A 20,004-nucleotide genomic window follows, 5' to 3' on the forward strand; every position below is an offset into this window, starting at 1 on the left:
ATTGTATTATAGATATTTAAACTCTGACATCATTCCTGTTAGCTCTCAAATTTCCGATTAATATAAACAGTCCAAGCTCCAAAGAGCTATATAGTTTCATGCAAGAGCACTCCATGAATTTTTAAAATCAGCGCCATGCAACTTGGGGGTTTTGCTGTTTCAGGAAAATCCAGTATGAAACCCATTTTGATTTATGAAACTAGTTTCCTGGTCCTTTGGAACCTTGTCAAGTAGACAACATGCTATGAATACTTAATGCCACTTTCTCTGCTCTAGTTAACTAATGAATGGTCTTCACAATTATATCTTAGCACTAAACTAAACAAGGCAGCATCCCCAGGGATGCACTACCAGTTTGCTGTGTGAGTTTTCACCATGGAACTCTTTTTAACAGAGCCTCGGGCACATTTCTGGTTAGGACCACTGCAGCATGGGAGGAGGAGGAGCTCTGCTTTCCCCCATGACCAGAAGTGGACCTCCAGAGTGCTGCTTAAAGGGAACTCACTCTACAAAATGGTGGCACATCGTTGAGGCAAACTCAGGAATGCCATTTTGTCTAGCTTGCTCTTCAGTCTACATCCCAATCAACTAGAGTAACTTGTTGGCAGTCCTTGAAGATTGGTTAATACTTGCAGGGCAATCAGGTAGCTGTTAGCTAGTAGAATGGAATGCACTGCACCATTTCCAATAGCCAGTGGAGGATTACATTTTGGAATTATCCAAAATGATGTTAGAAACTCCCAGCAAGTAGAAAACTAAAATAGCTAGCAAGGAGCAGGGTGGAACAGTTTCCTCTGCTGCAGTAGCTTTCTGTTTGCATAGGAACTTAGAATGAAGGAGCCAACAGTGCACCATGTACTGTCTGAAATGATGCTGCATATTGTGTTATCTCTTTACCACCTTATTCACCTAAATGATTGAATGAGGCCTGAATGAAAGGTTCTAAAATTCAGTTGTTGTGGCTTACAGATAAAAGGTCGAGCATACTCACTGAGTAAGAACGTCTTCTGGCTTTGGGCAGCTATTTTAAATGGTGTCAGGAACCACTTCCAGTTGATAAGCCATTCATAAGCATTTACAGGAGCGTCAGTTCACTGTGCCTGTGTGTCATCACAACTTTCTATAGTGAATAGAGGAGCGATCACAGAGCCTCTCCAGCTGCCAGACCATTGCAAGCACATCACATGAAACAGATATGTGGCAAACCCAGTCATTCTTACATTTGTTTCTTGAAGTTCTTTTAGGATGCCTAGCTGGCTCAGGCAAACATTGTTACAGTATTCTCAGATGGAAGTGAAGAAGATAAATTACTTTATATACTTTACTTTATATTTTATAATTATAATTACTTTATAATTACTTTATATATCTAATTATTTGCATTCGCTTCTCAGCCTTTTGGCTAAGATCAAGTGTGTGTGTATTTGCATTGAATGGATCTGATTTCTGTATATGTAACCAGTTCAGTTTTATTTGTTGCAATCCTCAATCAGCCATATGCTACAAAAAAGTCAGTAGTACATAAAAAGTAATACATAGAAGAATAATACATTCTATAAGAGTTTCGGGTTACTGTTAAATGGAGAAATTGTTAAAATCCAAATCCACCTGCTTCCTTGTTGAGCATGTCAAGGCACAAGATTTTGCCACCTTTAAGAGTGGTTTCATCAAAACAATCAACAAACAGAAGAAAAGTATAAGAATGATGAAATCTACCCAGATACTTTGACAAGATTGAGGCAATATATATATTTTCTGAATGTCCTTATAAAATGAGCAGTGCAAAAGGACTTATTCAACTGTTTCAACCATGCCCAATCGACAGGAGCAGATATGCTGGGAGTATGGAAAACAAAAGTATCTTCTTTCAAGGAGGGCTGATTGTAGCACATTGAAGCGGACCAGGGTAAAAGTTCAATTATATTTAAGGAATTCTAATGTGTAGAGGTAGTTTGCTGGGGCAATTTTTTTTTGGCCACAGTTCCTGGCCACTGGAGCAGTTTGGGCCCATGCTCTGTCAGCTTGAAGGCCTATGTCTCATATTTGTTGTTTAATTATTCCTTTAGCATCCAAGATGCTGTAATGCTGAGAGGGTAAAACAGCTGTCACTCACTCTGAGCAATAATTATCTAGGAGAATCAATTGCATTAATCCAGGGGGGGGGGTGAATGTTAAACAAGCCAGAAAATGTTAAACAAGCCAGAAAAATATATTGCTTGAAACCAGCTGTGTGCTTCAAGTGGATCCAACCCTGACTCTACTCTGAGAAGGGTGTTAGGCACACAGCATGGAACCCTAATATTGATCTAAGGATTTTGGATTGGATTGCTTCTAATTTGAGATAATTTTTATATATGCATAACTGTGAATTGTACATAAGTTGGAATAACACCCTACCATGAAAAACTTTGGTTGTATAGTATATGTGTAAGCCCCCTTTCGAGAGGAATAATGTTAACGTTGCTGAGACTGCTCTTTGGACATTCTCAACAACATGGGAAAGCTGAGCTTTCCATGTGCCAGATGATTGAAAAACTATCTCTAGAGAGTTAAACACAGTAACATATTCAATCCCATGACTGTTGGTCTGCCATCTGAGCTTGATAAGATGTTTGGTGAAGACAAGAAATTTGGTCTTTTGGAAATTTATTGTTAACTGCTCCTCTTTGCAGTAAGCACCTGAGGCTCTTCTGAGCCTTACTTCAGAGAAAGAGAAAATGACCATATCAGCCACATATAATAATATGGAAATTGGTCTGTTAATTAACTGAGGTGGGTGACTTGACTTCGTAACTTAACTAGAATTTGCTTTTTGCCAAAAAAATTTCTAGTAATCAAGAAACTCAGGCCAAAAAAAAAATTCTGCACAATCCTAAACCTAGATAATATCAACAAGGCTGCTTTTAGATAAACCGAATTATCATATGTGGAAAAGAGAATCAAAGTTAGCACTTTTAACATTTCTGCTACTTGTAAGAAGATGCATTTAATAGTCCTACCTTGGGCTGACAGTGCTGTCTACGTTTGGGATCCTAAGCTATGAGTGGCAGCTGTCGCAGAACTGGAAGGGATTTCTGCCAGTTCTCTCTTCCATTTGCACATTCCTACTCTACATCTCAAGCTATTTCTAATGGTCCCCCTCACTCCCAACCTTCTGAAGTGGCTTTTTTGTGGGACAGAGGAGGCAGCAGTCATTGCAAAATTAGGAGGTGGCAAAGATCTCTTCCACGAACTCCCTTCTGTTCACAGTTTCCTGGGATTCAAGCCAATGTGGTTAAGCAAATATAAAGAACCACTTCTGTCACACGTTTTATTTTGGCTGAGTTTCATGCCTGTCGCTCCATGTGCATGAATCATCTAAAAATAATCTTTGTTTTTAAAATGGGGCTTTTACCAGGTGTAAATGGGATCTCTTTAATAATTATTGAAGTTTCTCCCAATTAAAAGCTCACTTACCAAGTTAGCCTGGAACACCTACAGCAATGCCATATTTTTGTATAGTGCATTATGGAAACTTGAGGGTTAAACCTGTGGTGGAGTTTTATTAAGTGTAGCAGGCAGATGTTTTGTGTGAATTGTTACCATGGCAATTGGGTCTATAATTCGAGCAAGTTGTAAAGACAGTCAGATTTTAACGGTTAAAAAAAAAAAAACACTGATTTTCCCCCCCTAAGCGAGTGCCTTATTTTGGATGGAAATGTTGGCTCATTCAGTGCTGGTTGTGATCTCATTGGTTCATATCACAATCCTCCCTCTCATTCTCTTTTCTCTCCATCTTTTCTTCTTTCAGAATGGCAACACTGCCTTAGCGATTGCTAGGCGTCTGGGATACATCTCAGTGGTCGATACACTAAAGGTTGTAACTGAGGAAGTGATTACCACCACAACGGTGAGTGCCAGCAACCTTCTCTTTCACTCCTTACTCAAAAGGGTGTTTCTGTTCTGAGGTACATTAGATCCTGTTTATCTTTTTTGATATAATTTTTGAATGATTTCTTTAATAGCATCAAATGTAAATGTTTTTCTTGAAAATATCCGTGACCAACCAGTTGTATAAATATCTTAGTTCAAACTTACAATAAAACATGTTCAGGTATGGAGTGTAACTATTCCATGCCACAGATACAACACTGCCATTTCCAGTGAGAGTTCATACCAGTTCTTCATTTTTTGTTCCATTATCCCCCTTCTTATTTTCTATCCTTTCTTATGTTGTGGTCTTTGGTATACTGTAAGGCTTAAAATAACACTAATGCTGTTGTTCTGTTAATAAATTAAATTTGGGCATAAATGGTTTCTGAATTGGGCTTCATGGGACTTGATGTAAAACATTTCAGTTCTTTTCTAATAAGAACTGGAAAACTCACAACAGGCTTGTGTGTGTTGCTTGTAGCAGGGACTGGGCAGTTTTAGTTGCAAAGCAAATTAGTTGATTTCATAGTCTGGTAATGTTTGCAAGGCACTTCTGCTTGTAACCTTTTTAAACTGAGAAGCTGTAGTTCTGGAGAGCTCATATATGCCTGTTCCTCTAACTGAATGCCAAAGGTATCTTAAATTATTTTTCTGCATTCCTTTGCTTTTCTAATAGGGCAATAAATATTTTCTCAATGCACAGGATAGATTAAGAAAGAATCAATGAAGACCAAAAATGATCACATTGTGAGGAACTCTAGGGTGGAAATAACTCAAGTATGAAAGTTAGTATGAACACAGGTTCAAAATGAGATTATATTAAAACAAAGGCATGTATGAATGCAATCTGGTTTCCTCTTTTCTTGTAAGAAGACACACTGGTCCTTAGAAGACCATACTATTAATATTGACTGTCTCCTTAGACGATATAAGTGACATGCAGTTTGTAGTTTCACGGCAATGACAGATATTCACAATTTCTTTTTCACTTTCCAACACAACACATATGTCCAGATCTTTATTCTATTTTCACAATGTTTACTTGTTTTAACCAAGGTATTATCAGAATATGCTCACAGAATTGTGCACTTTTTGCATAAATTCATGATGTTTTGGTTTGTAGACTTACATATGTCATATTGTGATTACAAGTATGCATTATGTGTGTGTGTATGAAGTGCCATCAAGTCACAACTGACCTATGGTGACCCCCAGCAAGGGGATTTCAAGACATGTGAGAAGCAGAGTGGTTTGACATTTCCTTCCTCTGCAGAGTCTTCCTTGGTGGTCTCCCATCCAAGTACTGACTCTGCTTAGCTTCCAAGATCTAACAAGATTGGGCTATAACCTTCCCTACCACAAGTGTGCATTGGGCTTCTCATAAGGGACCACTAGTCTTAAGGGACAGAATCAAGCACAGATTGATTTTGCTTTCACATCCCGTGATGATAGTGAGTCTGAGATGGAATGTGCTGAGAAAGATAGAACCCAAAATGTCTTGTTATGAAGTTATAGAGTGAGCTATGCTTTATTAATGAGCTGCAGGAAATAGATCAATTTTTGTTAGACAAAGTAACTCCAGAACAATACATATAAGCAATGAAATCACTTCTTACTCGCAAAAAAATATTCCGTACACTGCATACTAATATAATAGCAAGTAGTAGTATTGCAAATTACTGTTCTGGAACCCCATGAAATTTTTTTTGTGGAATGTCGTTCTACAACAACCCAGTGTTGCAAGCAGTGGAACAGTCTCCAGTGGAGGTTAATGCAGGGTGATCCAAGAAGTAAGCAGTGGGAGTATCAGAAGAGTATGGTTCTGTAAATGCATGGGCCACCCTCTTCATGAAGCATGATGCATATAAACAATGACACTGAAATATGGTAAACGCAGGCCGCCATAAAAGAGCTCTTCCCTTATAATTCTTCAGATCTTGCTCTTCTACTGCAGACCAACACGCTGCCCACCTTGAAACTACGTTATAATTCTTGTTAGTTATACTAAAATGAAAGCTGAGGAAGTTCACCTGAGATCCATTCCTCACTATTCCTTTAGCTATGACCGTCATACCATCTGCCTTGTAGAAAGACCAGAAGCACCTGCAGCATCTGATTGCACTTAGAATTCTGCTTCCATTAACTGCTCCTACCTGTATAAAGAGGGTGTGCTGTATTGAGCAACAAAGTCCAGCCAGGTGTGCAAGTCTGCTTTGCAGACCCAGAAGGCACAATGTGATGATGGGGAGCACAAAGGTGATGCAAAAAGGACTTGCCAGGCTCTACAAGCAAACTTCACATGTCCTGTTAGCATCTACAATTAAGTGCCTCTGCACTTTCTGCTAACCAGTTTCTTCTAGATATGTAGCTCGATAGCTAGCAATCAGCAAAGCTCTTGTCTGGCATCAATCCCAATGCCTAAAATGATACTGACTCTTCATTTTTTTCATTAACTACTGGAACACCCAAGCCAGTAGCCAACACATGAAACCCATCAGCTCCCGCCAATTGTTAGTTCCTGCTTTCCTGGAACACTTGAAATCATCCAAATAGTATGCACTGTTCGCCTTGTCTATATAATACACTCCTTCAACCATTAGATTAGAATCTGCCAGATGCCTAAATGGTGGGGTTTTTTTTCATTAGCTTTGATCCACTTGAGTTTTTCCACGAGCACAAGTATTTCCATGTGTGGAGTGTGACTTTGTCACCTCCCTCCTCCTGTGACTGCTTGAAATGCTGTTACTAGCGGATTGCCTCCCCCCCACCCCAGGAATAGGGTTTCAGTCTGTCACAGGAGGGGGAAAGCAACAGAGTCATACTCTGCAGGAGGATATCCTCATGCCCATAGAAAAAACAGTGTATTTACCTAAGGGCACTCCCCGCCATCAACAACTCACTGTCACCAGTATACTAACAAAAGATATATACAGCTTGCAGTGCATTGATGGGGTACCATAATTAACTGGCTCACCTTTGGGGAAATAGAAATAACAGGGCAAATCCTAAGCATAGTCATGCCATTTTATGTCCATTGATATAATTCTGCTCAGAATTGTCCCTCAGGTCTTTTAGCAAATCTAATTTTTTAACCACTTTACAGACTTAAAATTATTCATGGTACAGTGCCTACAGGACCCCCAAAAGGGCTACAAAAACTTTCTTTGAAATTCTTGGCCAAGGTAGTCCACATTCTCCACCTGGGATAAATCCTCAACAGATCCAACAATTGCTCAAGTCATATTGGACAGTGAGCCTTTCCTAGGCCCACCCCACCCCCTCCTTCCTTTTGCCTTCTCCCTTCAGCTATCCACTTCTAAATCTGTTGCAGATGAAACCTGAATAAGAGGCACAGCAAAGAAAGCAATCATACTATGAGAGCACTGTCCCCCACCCCATTAAAATTCCAGTAGATGAGATGGGTCTAAACCCATTGGGTATAGCACCATGAAGTGCTGTTATCAGAATTCCCACGAGACATGGATCTTGCAGGTCCATACACTGTATCCGTATGTGGTAACTCTCCTTGTTCCATAGCACTGCATAATCCAAGGGCATTCTTCTAAACATTTTCTTGTACTGTCATAAACTATAAGGTTAATAGGAAACTTTGCTTATAATGTTTTAACATCAGTAAGCCTGAGAATCGGAGGCAGACACTAAAACAGATTCTAAACATTTTAAGCAACCTTAAAGACTGTGACAGTACCTCAGCTTCACCAGCCTTGTACACACTTACTATACAGTATCTTGATAATTTACCAAGGTCTTGATCCAACTGCTGCTGCATCACTACGTTCATATGGAAAGATTGCTGGTCCAATTCCAGTCCAGTCTACATACTTCTGTTCTTTTGGTGCTTTCTCCTCTGACTCCATAAACGGAAGTGAGAAAATTTCAGAATATTCTCCTCTTCACATCTTTGATAGCTGGCAAAAGAGAATTGCTCAAGGGGAGAGGTAACTCAGCATAACAGTAGTGCTGCATCAGAGAGGCAGGGGAGAGGAGAAAATCCCACCTTCCCCTTGCTGCCACTGACCTTGCACTTCAACTCCTCACTGTTCACATCGTACTTACTCACTAGACCATTGGCCAGGGGCTGCACCTGAGTAAGAATTGCTCCTAGGCCACACTGACCCTATCCTTCCCTGCTGTCTGGACTTGGAAAACCAAACCCCATGCAGTCTATTAGACTCTTTGGTCAGTAGAGGTTTTGGAGCCTCCTATCTCACCTGGCGCTGTGTCCAGACTGCTACTTTCCTGACCAATTGCTCATGTGCCTTGGTCTGAGGCGTCCCTGGACTTGGTTGTTCTTCCTTGAGCTCTTGCTCCAAATTAGTCAACTTATCAGATAAATTCCATATATTTTAGGCTTTGGGACTGCCCCTAGTGACTTGACAGAGAAACACACGTTTGCAGACTTCGGAGAAACAGCCTCTCTTTTCTAGCCTCTTGCCTTTTCCATGGTTTCCATTCTGGCCATCCTATCTCAGATGCTCAGCCCTTATCTAAGGATGAAGAAATCCGGACCAAGACATGCTTATCCTATTCTCTCTCTTCTCTTTAGTGTTATGGGTGCCATTATTAAAGTGAGATGGTCTCTGTCACACGTCTTTGCTCCATTTCTCTCTCTCCTTACTGTGCTTGTGTCTCCCTCACCATTTCTGTCCCTGTTGCTCTTTCTGTCTCTGAGTCACTTGCTATCATACTTTTCTTTTTATGCTTTATCTCCCTTAGTGTGTCTGCAAATTTCCCTCTCAAACTCCAGCAGGAGGAATAAAACCCTCAGGCGGCTTTATCAGTTACCGGGAAATCATCCCACCCCAGAAAGCCCCAATGATACTCCTTGCCAACCCCATTCACACTTTCTCTGTATGGCTGGAGTTAAGCTTGCACCTGAACGTCTCATGCTAGGCCTGATGGCACCCAGTAATGCCACCCAACTATGCTACCATTAAGCAGGGGGAGGGCACTTAAGTTGAGACAACTGCTTCCTGCTGCAGCCTCGGGAAGGAAAACTCAAATGGGATAAGATGCGTTAAGTTACTACAGAAGCTGGATATTTCATGTATATCCCATGCACCAGCAATGCTTCTTGACAGCTCCACCACTGATTATGACAACTTTGACTGCTGACACCACCCGTGCTAGAGATTGCTGCCTTCAAAGGCCCCGTGCATTCTGCACGTCCCTCTGTTTTTGCAGTTGGAATGCCTGCATACAGCAGTTTATAGCAGCCTTATACAGCTCCAGATGGTACAAAATGCTGCAGCCAGGTTGGTGTCTACTGTTATCTCCTGGGAACATATAATATTCGTGCTCTGATGTCTGCATTGGTTACATGCTTGCTTCTGGGCTGAGTTCAGAGCTATTTTAAAGGTGTTGGCAGAGGTTTTAGGGGATGGTGGATGATACTGACTGCTAGAATTTTGTAGTTGTACAGTTTCTTTTTGAAACCTGGTGATATTGAGTAAATCACCTTGGATCCTCATAGAAAGGCAATGTGAGATGTATTTAAATAAATATATTCCCCTGCCTCTCAACCTGGCGAGTGAACAAGGCAGTGTTTTTGTTACTCTTCCCCCCAGATTCCTTGTTCTTCCTCCTCTCAGAGGGCAGGGCCAAGAATATAGCTAGGGTTGGCTTCTGTCCTCACAACAGCCTCATGAGGTAGGCTGTCATTTGAGGTCATCAGGTGAATGTTGAGGTTGATGGAAATTCAAAGACAGTATAGCTCTATTTGTTATACGACATAGTGTTTCTCCTCTCCTGTGCTCACATTTGGGGAGAAACTGCTTTAGCTTCTTTCTATGCTCATGCAGTATCTCTGTTTCTCATGGTTTGAATGTAGTTTTTAACTCATTCCTTTGTCACTGAAAAGAAAGAGGTTGGAAACATATGTCCAACAGTGTGCATTTAATTTGTCTCCATGGGCTTCATTCCCTGCTGCTGTCTGACCTTTACGATGAAGAAAAACTCTCTGGTGATACAAAGAAAAGCTGTGCAAATGTTAAGCGCATATAATCCCTATAACTGGGAAGCATAAGAATCAATGTTAAAAGTCCCATTGATTGTAATTGAGATTTAATATTTTATAATACAATTAAAATTAAATAATCAATTTGTGCTTTCCTCCCACATGGCTGTTTTAAAAGAGAGCACACTGAAGCCTGCTATACACAGCGAACTAATTTCCCAAGCTAGAACTATTCTTCTTTTTGACTGGAAGCTGACATGATTCAAACGTTTGGCAGTGTTGAGAATGTTGATATTTATAGAAAAGCATAAGGCCATAAAAGAGGGAAAAGTCTATTCTGAGCATAATAATTTAAGCTCCATGACAGTATTCCAAAGGTGTTTAATGTTGGGGAATGGGGGCGGGTATACATATTAATTAGACTCCTTCCTGTGGATGTATGTAATGATGTTTTCTAAAAACACTTTACAAATTGCAAGTCCCTCTGCAAGATGTTTTTTTAAAACATCAGGGTGTTTGAACAACTTCATGTGATATGTTACCATTTAGGCGAAAAGGGCTCACCAACTTACTGCCAGGCAGTGTTGCATCCAGAGGCAAGGCTGGGGGGCAGAGGGAAAGAGCTGTGGTTGGAGGCACAAGGGGAGGAGTGCAGGTGTGGTCGGGCTTCTCTCCAGCAGCCTGCATGGTCACTGCCATTCTTTAGGTGGCAGTGGGGAAGAAGGAGTGATTTACCCTCCCTCTCCTGGGGTGCCCGTGGCACAGGGGTGGGGTCTTGTCACAATTCTAGGCAGTTTTGAGGCATTGGGCTGGATCCACTGGGGTAAGTGGGGCAGACTGGGCAGCTCACCCCACCTTTTTTGGGGTCCCCTTAAGGGATCTGAGGTGAAGCTGAAGGGTACGCGCCTGGGCTGGCCATTGCAGGCTTTGCCCTGAGTGGCAGGAGCCAACTGGCTGTGTTGGGACAGTAGTACATCACCTACCATCCCATGGTGCCAAGCGGGTATACTGAGGAAGCAACCATCGAACGGTGGCAGGCAATTTGATGCAGGGGATCTGTTGCCCTATGCCTTGCCAGTGCTCCAGTGGCTGCAATCAGTAAAGATATGGCCCATTGCATCCAACAATGTTGTGTGTCAAATTTTACTATTAGCCCAGAGCACCATCCTCACCATTGCCCATACAGATGCAAAGTCTTTTAGAGGACTGCTACATGAGTAGCCAGTTAAGCAAATTCACAGCTTTGGGGGTATCTGTTTGGCTATGATCAGAGTACATGTGAAGTAACTGTGGTTCTTATATATACGATAATGTTTTTTTAAAAGCTGAAATCCGAACAGTCAGCAGAGGGGACTAAATCTAGCCCTCTGCTTTGTTTCCTGAACAGTTAATCAACAGAGTTAAAAAGGTCTACATCCACAAAACTCCAGATGTGGGATGAGGCTGAAAAACTGTGCATCTTTTTATATGCAGGATTCCTTTTCCAATTAATACACACACCTGAAAGCTTGCTTCTGTGTGTATATTTCTTATACCTGGATTGAGGGCATTGTGTTAAAGAGTTACTCATCTACACCAGGGCCTTTTTTCTGGGAAAAGAGGTGGCGGAACTCAGTGGGTTGCCCTCGGAAAAAATGGTCATGTGGCTGGTGGCCCCACCCCCTGATCTCCAGCCAGAGGGGAGTTTAGATTGTCCTCCGCACTAAGCGGCGCGGAGGGCAGTCTAAACTCCCCTCTGGCTGGAGATCAGGGGGTGGGGCCACCAGCCATGTGACCATTTTCAAGAGGTTCCGGAACTCCATTCCACTGCGTTCCAGCTGAAAAAAAGCCCTGATCTACACTCTCTATCTCCTTACAAGTTATATTTTGTCCCTCTCTTCTTGTTAACTCTCCATTCTATTTATTCTTAATTTCAGTCTTTATAGTTAATATATTAATTTAAATAACACCCCCACCTGATTACTTGAGGGTAGTGTACACAAGAAGACCATCCATTCTTTTAAAACCTTCTCCCAATAACATATCTCCCTCTCCTCCCTCCATTTATTATATCTTACTGTGCCCTATTTTGTCCAATATATCTTGTCTTGACTGGACTGTATTGCAGGAAATGTCTCAAAATCTGCATGTTTCAATCATAATCTATACTGATTCCAAGTTATTTACAAATGTTAGTAACTTATAATGTATATGTTTTAAGTATTGTTATATTAATAAAATGTTAAAAAGAAATATGGGTTGGATCCATCCAGGCTTTCCACTGGTGAAAAGGGGAGGAAGGGTTATGTTGGTGCTCATTGGAACTGCCTGGACAAAACCATGTGGGAAAGAGTGTGTAGTAAGAAAGGGAGTGAAATTGAGTGACCAAGCTAGCTGGCTCTAACCCTATATGTAAAAGTGGAACACCATTATTTTATTTTAGGTGCAAATTCATCAGATGATCTAAAACAGCCCACAGCTCTTTTCTATTTCAATATTTTGCATTGTTCAAAGCTTCATTTTACATCTATTTTATCTCACTATTAAGCTCCATACACTTCCTTCAACCTCTTAGAGCTTCTCTGTAGACATTACCTAATTCTTTTTAAAACCTCAACTGCCACCAAAAATCGGGAGACATTTTGACATGTAGTATCAATCAACAAAGTGTGCTGAAGATATTAAAAAATATTTTATCAGTGGCTTGAGTAAACTGCTGCTGACCACAGCTCAGTAATAGGAAACTGTGTGTTCTGGATGGGTAGATGGGGGATAAAAACAGAAAACTACAGAGGGGAAAGAATCATGGTTAAGATGCCGTGACAGACTTGAAATCAGAGCCTTTAAAAATAACCTGAGAAACATGCATTGGCTTGGGGCTTGGTTTCCTTGAACTGCTAACCTGTTGATTTCTCTTTGTCTTCCTCCTCAGACAATAACTGAGAAACACAAGCTCAATGTACCTGAAACTATGACCGAAGTTTTGGATGTTTCTGATGAAGAAGGTGAGCCTACTATGGGTCTTGCTTGTTACAGCTGCTAAAGTCAAACCAGCGTCTTCAGCAGTGGCACTTCTAAAATACTGCTTTTTTGTTTTTATTGTAAAGTTGCTTGATACCAGTGCTTCGCTATGGTGGTGTTTAACTATTTAAAATCGAGTTATAACACTTATGGGTAGGGTATGTAACATTTTTTGGTTTGCGGAGGTTTTTTTGAGTTGGTTTTGTAGTATAATAGCATAGTATCCGAACTTCACAAAGGTGTTTAAATAAAGTGAAGCATATTATCCCTATTCAGGAGTTTTGTACCGTCTTTCTTCAACTCTGTGCAGTTTCCTTTACCTGATTTTTACCTCAGAACACAGAGTTCCACAGCTGACTAATCAGAGAAGGGGGCAGGGTGCAAACAAGCAGGAGCCTGCCAGCCACACTGGAAAGCCAGGCCACACAGGGAGACTGGCAACCCTAGTGAACTTTTAGGGAAAGACTGGGAGGTGCATTTTACCTCAGGACACATTCAATGACTCCCAATAGCAACTGCATACTGTTTAGAATGGGGGAAGGGACCAATCAGGCCGCATACGCATATGACCTCTGTGTTCCAACTTTCTTGGGGAGGTGGGGGTGGGAATGAAGTGTGGAATGTTGTGAGGCCCAATCAGCCCACATATGCAAATGACCTTGAAAGGCTGGCCCAATCAGCCGTGGGCGGGGGTGCAAACGGGGGTGCAAGCAGGCAACAGCCTACCAGCCCCACAGGGAAGCTGTATTCCTTTGGGAAAACACATTTTACCTCTTGTTACCCCCTTAGGGACCTCTTTTTACCCCCTTAGGGGGGCAAATTTCTTAAAATACCTTCTTAGTGAGTATTCACATCATGAAAGGTATGTTCTGTCCAAATTTCTTATTTCTGGATCCAGGGGTTTGGACTGGACATTTATGAGTCAGTCAGGACACTTGTCTTTATACAGAAGATTTGATCAGAAGTGCTAAAAAAACCAAAGTAAAAATCTAAACTCAGACAAGTAGGGATTGTTTTAACTTTTTTTTTTACAATATGTATATCTGACTGGTAAAGTCAGGTAACAAATCAAATTAAAGTTCTTGGCGACTGAAATTTGTAATATGAATAAAACCAACAAACATAAGCATTAGAGAGAAATCTTCAAAAGCAATCAGTCTGGTAAAAGAGGGCAGCAATAGAAACAGCCTGTAATTCTAGCCAGATGTCCCCGACGGATGTCTCAACACCATCATGGTGAGGTAATGTGAGTTTTCCTTGGGAGCAGCATCCATAGTCTTGTGAAAGGCCCATTCCCACGTGACCACTACTTTCACTTCTAATAGTGAGGGCACAGAGAAGAGTTTAATATGTGATTAGGTTCATAAGAGATTAAGTGGCCCTATAAATATCATAGGCATGACAATTTAGGGCTTTCAAGCCCTACATTTTTACTGAAAATTTTGTTTGTTTAGTTATATCTCCTCTCTAGTCAACCAATTATGTGGCTTACAACTAAAACAATTAAAACTATGTCATTAAGAACAACATTATAAGCCAGTTTGGTGCAGTGGCTAAGAACAGCAGGACTCTCATCTGGAGAACCAGTTTTGATTCCCCACTCCTCCCCTTGTAGCCAACTGGATGTCTTTGGGTCAGTCACAGCTTCTCAGCGCTCTCTAAGCCCCACCCACCACACAAGGTGATTGTCGTGAGGACAATAATAACACACTTTGTAAACTGCTCTGCGTGTGGCATTAAGTTGTCCTGAAGGGCGGTATATAAATCGAACATTATTATGTTACGTTTTTATTAATCCAGCCATTACAAATAACAAATCTTTTCAAGATAATTAGAAAACCCTAAAAAAACCTATATATATAAAATCTAGGAATGTAGCCTGTTCTTAAGTTACAGTGAGCATGCATGTAATCTTTGTACATGGTTTTTCTTTATACATGAATTGAAGTAATTCTCATGTTACATTCAATACCTGTGCAGCAGAATGTGTGATTTAAACCTCACATGTAACCGTGTTCTGGTCACTGGTTTCATTTGTAAAGACGCTTTGGCTCTTTCTTACAAACAGATTAAGTATGTACATCCAGGATGTCTGTACATTCACTGTAGCATGTGAACAGGGCTTTGTTAAAGTTGATGATGTATCTTGCAGCCTAAACCTTTCTGTATTCTTTTAAAAAATATTTGACCGTTCTTGGCAGCAATGCATAAGTCATGCCTTCCTACTATGTTCTGTGGGAGCTAGCTGGGTTTTTGTAGCCCCTTTTCTGAACTTGACTTATATGTTATTCAGCTTTTAAGCACTCTGACTATGACCATTTCACTGATGAGGAGGCCTTTAGTGATGCAGGTACTAATGTGAGGCACAAAACTTTCTCTACTCTTCTTTTTCTGAAATAATCTGTACATGCTTATGGAATGTCTAACACTGATCTGTGAATTGGAATGTGTGTCTGCATGTTTTCAGTTTCCCTGCACCCCACAATCCTAACAAAAGTAAGGAAAGTTTATTAGTATTACTAATGCTATTAATTATTTTAGGCCATAATCTATGAATGTGCATAATCTCCAAACATTAGGGAGCATTCCATTTTCACGTCCTCAGTCTACAAAAGCATAGTATGTTATAAAGTATTTCAAGTGATGGAAAAGGTTCACATTCAATATCTCAGTAAATTGTACAACAGTCTTAAAGTCAGGCCAGTAATTATCCTCATATTTCCAAAGGTGGGTAGGAAAAAAGGCCTGACGCTCAGATAATACTGTCTTACCTAAGGTCTCCTGGGAAGTTTGTGGCTGAGGACACAAATGCTACTTTTAGTCCCAATACATCGTTACCTTTTGCTATATATATCTTGGGCTGAGCCCAACCAACACTCTTCTGTTAAGTGAAAAGTCTCTACCAGAAGAATTCTTTCTTTAGCAGAACAAGGTCCCTTCTACTGGAGCAAAGTTCCTTATTTAGAAGGGAGCCACTGAATTCACCCCACCATATATATGAATTGTGCTGTGTCTTGCTCAGTGCCTTTCTTTGTTCTCAATAGAGGGGATATTAGGAGGGGATATTATTCCTGTAATTTTGTCTCTTCAGAGAATTGCTTGGAGACAGTTTCTTTATGCTCGTGACCTTGGCAGCCTCCTCTCTCAGCAGGCAGCAGGGGCAGATGTTCAGTGTTTCAATTTTAGTGGTTTGATTTCTTAGCATCCCAAATGTGCCACTCAGTGCTGTGTGTGGCTGACACAGTGTCACGTTCATCTGTAATCACTTAACTGCCAGTTATTTGGAACGTAAGCCAGACCACATGGCCAGGCAAAGAAGCAATGCAATCTGCTCTAATATACTGGGCAGAGTGGTAGCGGTGGTTGCAAAGTTTCTCTTGGTTGGTTGTAATTGAGTGTCTTGTTAGAGGAAGTAGGAAGACTTCAGACTCTATTACAAGAGGAGAACATATTCCTCTTTCTGAATAACATTGGCAATTTATTCAGAAACAACTTGTCAATGTCAACAGTTTTGGAGTAGAGACCCCTCCTTGAGATAACTCTCGGTACAACTCTGGACATGTTTACTCAGAAATATGTATCACGATTCAGTGATTTGTACACCAGATGAGCATGCATAGGTTTTCACCCAGGAGAATGTTTGCTTTCTCTCCCAGGAGAAGGACCTCTAGCACACAAACTCCCTGCAAGGATGTTAAGTCAACGGACTTCATCAAGTGATACTAATTGAAGGCTAATCACAAACACAGAATCAGCTCCATAAATGAATATGAAGGAGTTTGTTTGTATTAGAGTAGTTGAAATGGTTATTTTTATTTATTCTGAGAGTAAAGCTGATTTTAAGGAGAAACATTAGGAATCACTTCTATAAGTTACTCTTCTACACGAACCTATAATCCCAACAATTCTTGTAATATGAAATGTTTAAAAAGTTATTTGTATATAATTTGATTTCTTTAAAAAATATATCCAACTTTTCTCCCCAATGGGGACTCAGAGTGGCTTAGTGGCTTATCACATTGTTCCCCATTATCCTTATATCAATAGTAATATGTTTATTGCTTTTCCGGCCGAAGCCATAAGCCATACAAACACCAACAAAATATGAACTATACACATTATCCTTATATCAACAACCCCGTGAGGAAGGTTAGGCAGAGAGAGTGTGATGGACCCAAGGTCTCCCAGCAAGCTTCAGTGGCACAACAGAGATTTGTACCCTGTCTTCAATGTCCTAGTTTGACACTCCATCCGCTATGCCACATCAGCTCTCATTGAAAGCAAATTTGAATTACATTAATCTGCTTATAAATATTTCCCCCAAAATTTGTTTGGGCCCTCGTTGTGACTAGAGATGGGCACGATCGACATTATGATCGGAAAAAAAACCACGATAATGGCGATCGCGCAATCATGATCGTCCACAGCCAACAATCCAGCGATCGGGAGGGGCCTGGATCGGGGCATCCGGGCTCGGATCAGGGATCCAGACACCCAGGTGCCAGCAATCTATTCCCCTGGCAACGGAGCCAGGGGAATGCCTGAGCTCTGTTTGCCCTCCTTCTGTCACCCTGGAAACCCGAATGGAAGCCCAGCTTTCCTTGATCAGCAGGGCTTCCTTCCAACCACGGAGCAGCAAAGCAGTCACAAGTTGGGAGAAGACACCCAGGGGAGGGAGGGGGAAGGGGGTGTTCTGTAGCCATGGACACTCCAATCTCATCGATTCGGTTTCATTTTCCCGGCCATGTCGGACGCTCCTCTCCGCAGGTCCGGGAGGAAACGTCCGAGCAGCCTGACCGGGCGGTTGACCCGCGAGGGTTAACCCCCAGGACTCCCAGTGAGGGAGACGGGGTCCGGAGCGCGGCGGGAAGAACCCCCTGAAAGCAATGCAGGGGGTAAATTGCCCGTTTGCTCCAATGGAGGCCGGCAGACTTGCGCAGCGCCTCGCGTGCTGCCGGGCCATGGAGAACGGTAATAAGCAGATTTAAGGTGAAAACCTGTAAGTAAGCGAATCCCTTCTGACTTCTAAGTGTATGCAAAGGATTGGTGGGAGTTGAAGCTAAGAAGGAGTGGATTTCTTCCCCTTCACGGAGTTTTGGAACTTAGTTGGCACCCCCCCCTAAGATGGCGACGAGAAAGCAGAGCCCAGCAATAAGTAAATCGGTGATGGCGACGTTACAGGGGAAGGGGGAAACCTTGGAAGAGATGGTGAGGAGAGCAGTCTTTGATGCTGTGCAGCCCTTTGTGGCGAAATTAAATGAAATGGGGCAAAAGGTTGATTCAGTGGAAAGCTAAGTGAAAACCATTAAAGAAACAGCGACTGGAGCAGAGCAGTCTGCGCACGAGAAAGTACTCATGAAAGCAGCAAGTAAGGAAGTGAAGTTTTTGGAGAATCAAATAATAGGATTGCAAGTGGACCGTGCCCAAACGGTACTGCGTCTTCAGAGTGTAAAAGAGGAGAAAGGTGAAAATCTGAAAGATCTGGTGTCTGAACTTTTGGCGCCATTCGCAAAGGCAACTAAATAAGAGTTAAAAAGCGATATTTTGGAAGTCCGGCGGACATCTTCAAAGTATGTAATGAAGCGTCAGCTGCCCCGCGAGATTATTATTGACTTTTCATCTAAGAAGACTCGGGACACCATTTTATATAATTTGTATAATGTGGACTTGGATTATTTGGGCAACAAGGTTAAAATATTGAAAGATGTTCCATTTTTGGCTCGTAAAAGAAGATTCAAGTATAAAGGACTTGCGGCTTCCTTGAGGAAATGTGATGTAAAGTATAAATGGTTGTTTCCAGAAGGCGTTTGGTTTAGATATAAGGATCAAACTTACAAGATTACATCAGAAGCACAGCTGACAGACTTTTTGCTCAACCATCAGGAGTTTCAGCAGGAAGAAAGTTCAAAATCTGAAGGGGAAAGTGGGGGGGGGAGGAGAGAACGGGCGCAGCTGCTCCAGCCGCGCAGAGAGAGCTGAGACCGAGATGCGGGGGGGGGGGGGGAGAAAGTCTGATCCTGAATATAGTTTGTATTGTATAAAATCTACCAATCTGATAGCATATTAGAAAGTTAACTTTTAAGAAAAATTACAGCATGAAGGGAATACAAGACATGTAGTGTAGCGTTTGTTGTTTATGTGTTGCCCTTTCCCTTTTCCCAGTCCCCCCCTTCCCTTTTTTTCCCCTCTCTTCCCTTTTATATTTTTGTAGTTCTTTGTAGTTTTTTATGTTAGATATTAAAAATTTTAAAAAAATTTAAAAAAAAAGACACTCCAATCTCATCCCTGCAAACCCTGATAGGCAGCTCTGACGGCCAAACACAAACACAGATGCCGCCGGCATCGCCCATCGTTCCTGTATCCCTGGGAACAGCGGGGCGCCCCTCCGCTTTTGCCTCCACGATCCACGGATCGAGAATGCTCAGTGTGGATTGTTAATTTGGGATCGTCGCCGGCGCCAATCCACGATCAGCTGGATCGTTAATTTTTTTTGGATCATGCCCATCTCTAGTTGTGATTTTCATAGAAACACAAATGAACAACCATTTATTTATTTGAGCCAGCATTCAATACATCTTGATAAAACGTATCCTAAAAGAACTTTTGACCTTGTAGGCTTTTGAGACAAAACCAGACATTTTTAATATGATTCTGGGTTGCTGTACTTCTAGTTTTTTAGCTAAACTTTAGCAAGCATTTGAAGAAGCCTCCCCCTGCTCCAGCTTTTAAGAGAGTTGTGTGGAGCAGTGAGAGACTCCCACAGGGAAGCTTGGGTTTGCCTTGAACAAAACAGATTCCCCCTTGCTCCAGCCCCTGGGTGGGGTCGCATCTGTTCACTGGCTACTTGCAGGTGTGGCGAGAGAGAGAGAATCCTGGGAGGGGCTGTGGGGGGATTATTACAATGCTCACTTCATCAGAACCATGCCTTTTGTTTTGTCTCTGCATATCATATCCATAGTTTTACTTTTCATTAATGTTACTAGGCATTAAGCTTCATTTGTAGTGTATTAGAAAGGAAAAGTGAACCACTCTGTATCAGTCAGAATCCCAAAATCATAGGGCTGAGGAATGAAAGCATAATTTGACAGAGTTGCACAGACAGTACCATAAAAGCT

At 41.6% G+C, this 20,004-nt stretch overlaps 1 protein-coding gene across 1 annotated transcript in view; it reads left to right on the forward strand.

Moving 5' to 3' along the window:
• Positions 1-20,004, forward strand: part of ANK2 (ankyrin 2) — a 395,088-nt gene that overhangs the window by 297,891 nt on the left and 77,193 nt on the right. The window contains exons 22-23 of the mRNA XM_054989621.1: positions 3,791-3,889; positions 12,801-12,873. Of these exons, the coding sequence (XP_054845596.1) occupies positions 3,791-3,889; positions 12,801-12,873 (172 nt within the window). The remainder of the gene's footprint in view (positions 1-3,790; positions 3,890-12,800; positions 12,874-20,004) is intronic.

The sequence above is a fragment of the Eublepharis macularius genome, chromosome 10, assembly GCF_028583425.1.
Source record: "Eublepharis macularius isolate TG4126 chromosome 10, MPM_Emac_v1.0, whole genome shotgun sequence".
Taxonomy (NCBI): domain Eukaryota; kingdom Metazoa; phylum Chordata; class Lepidosauria; order Squamata; family Eublepharidae; genus Eublepharis; species Eublepharis macularius.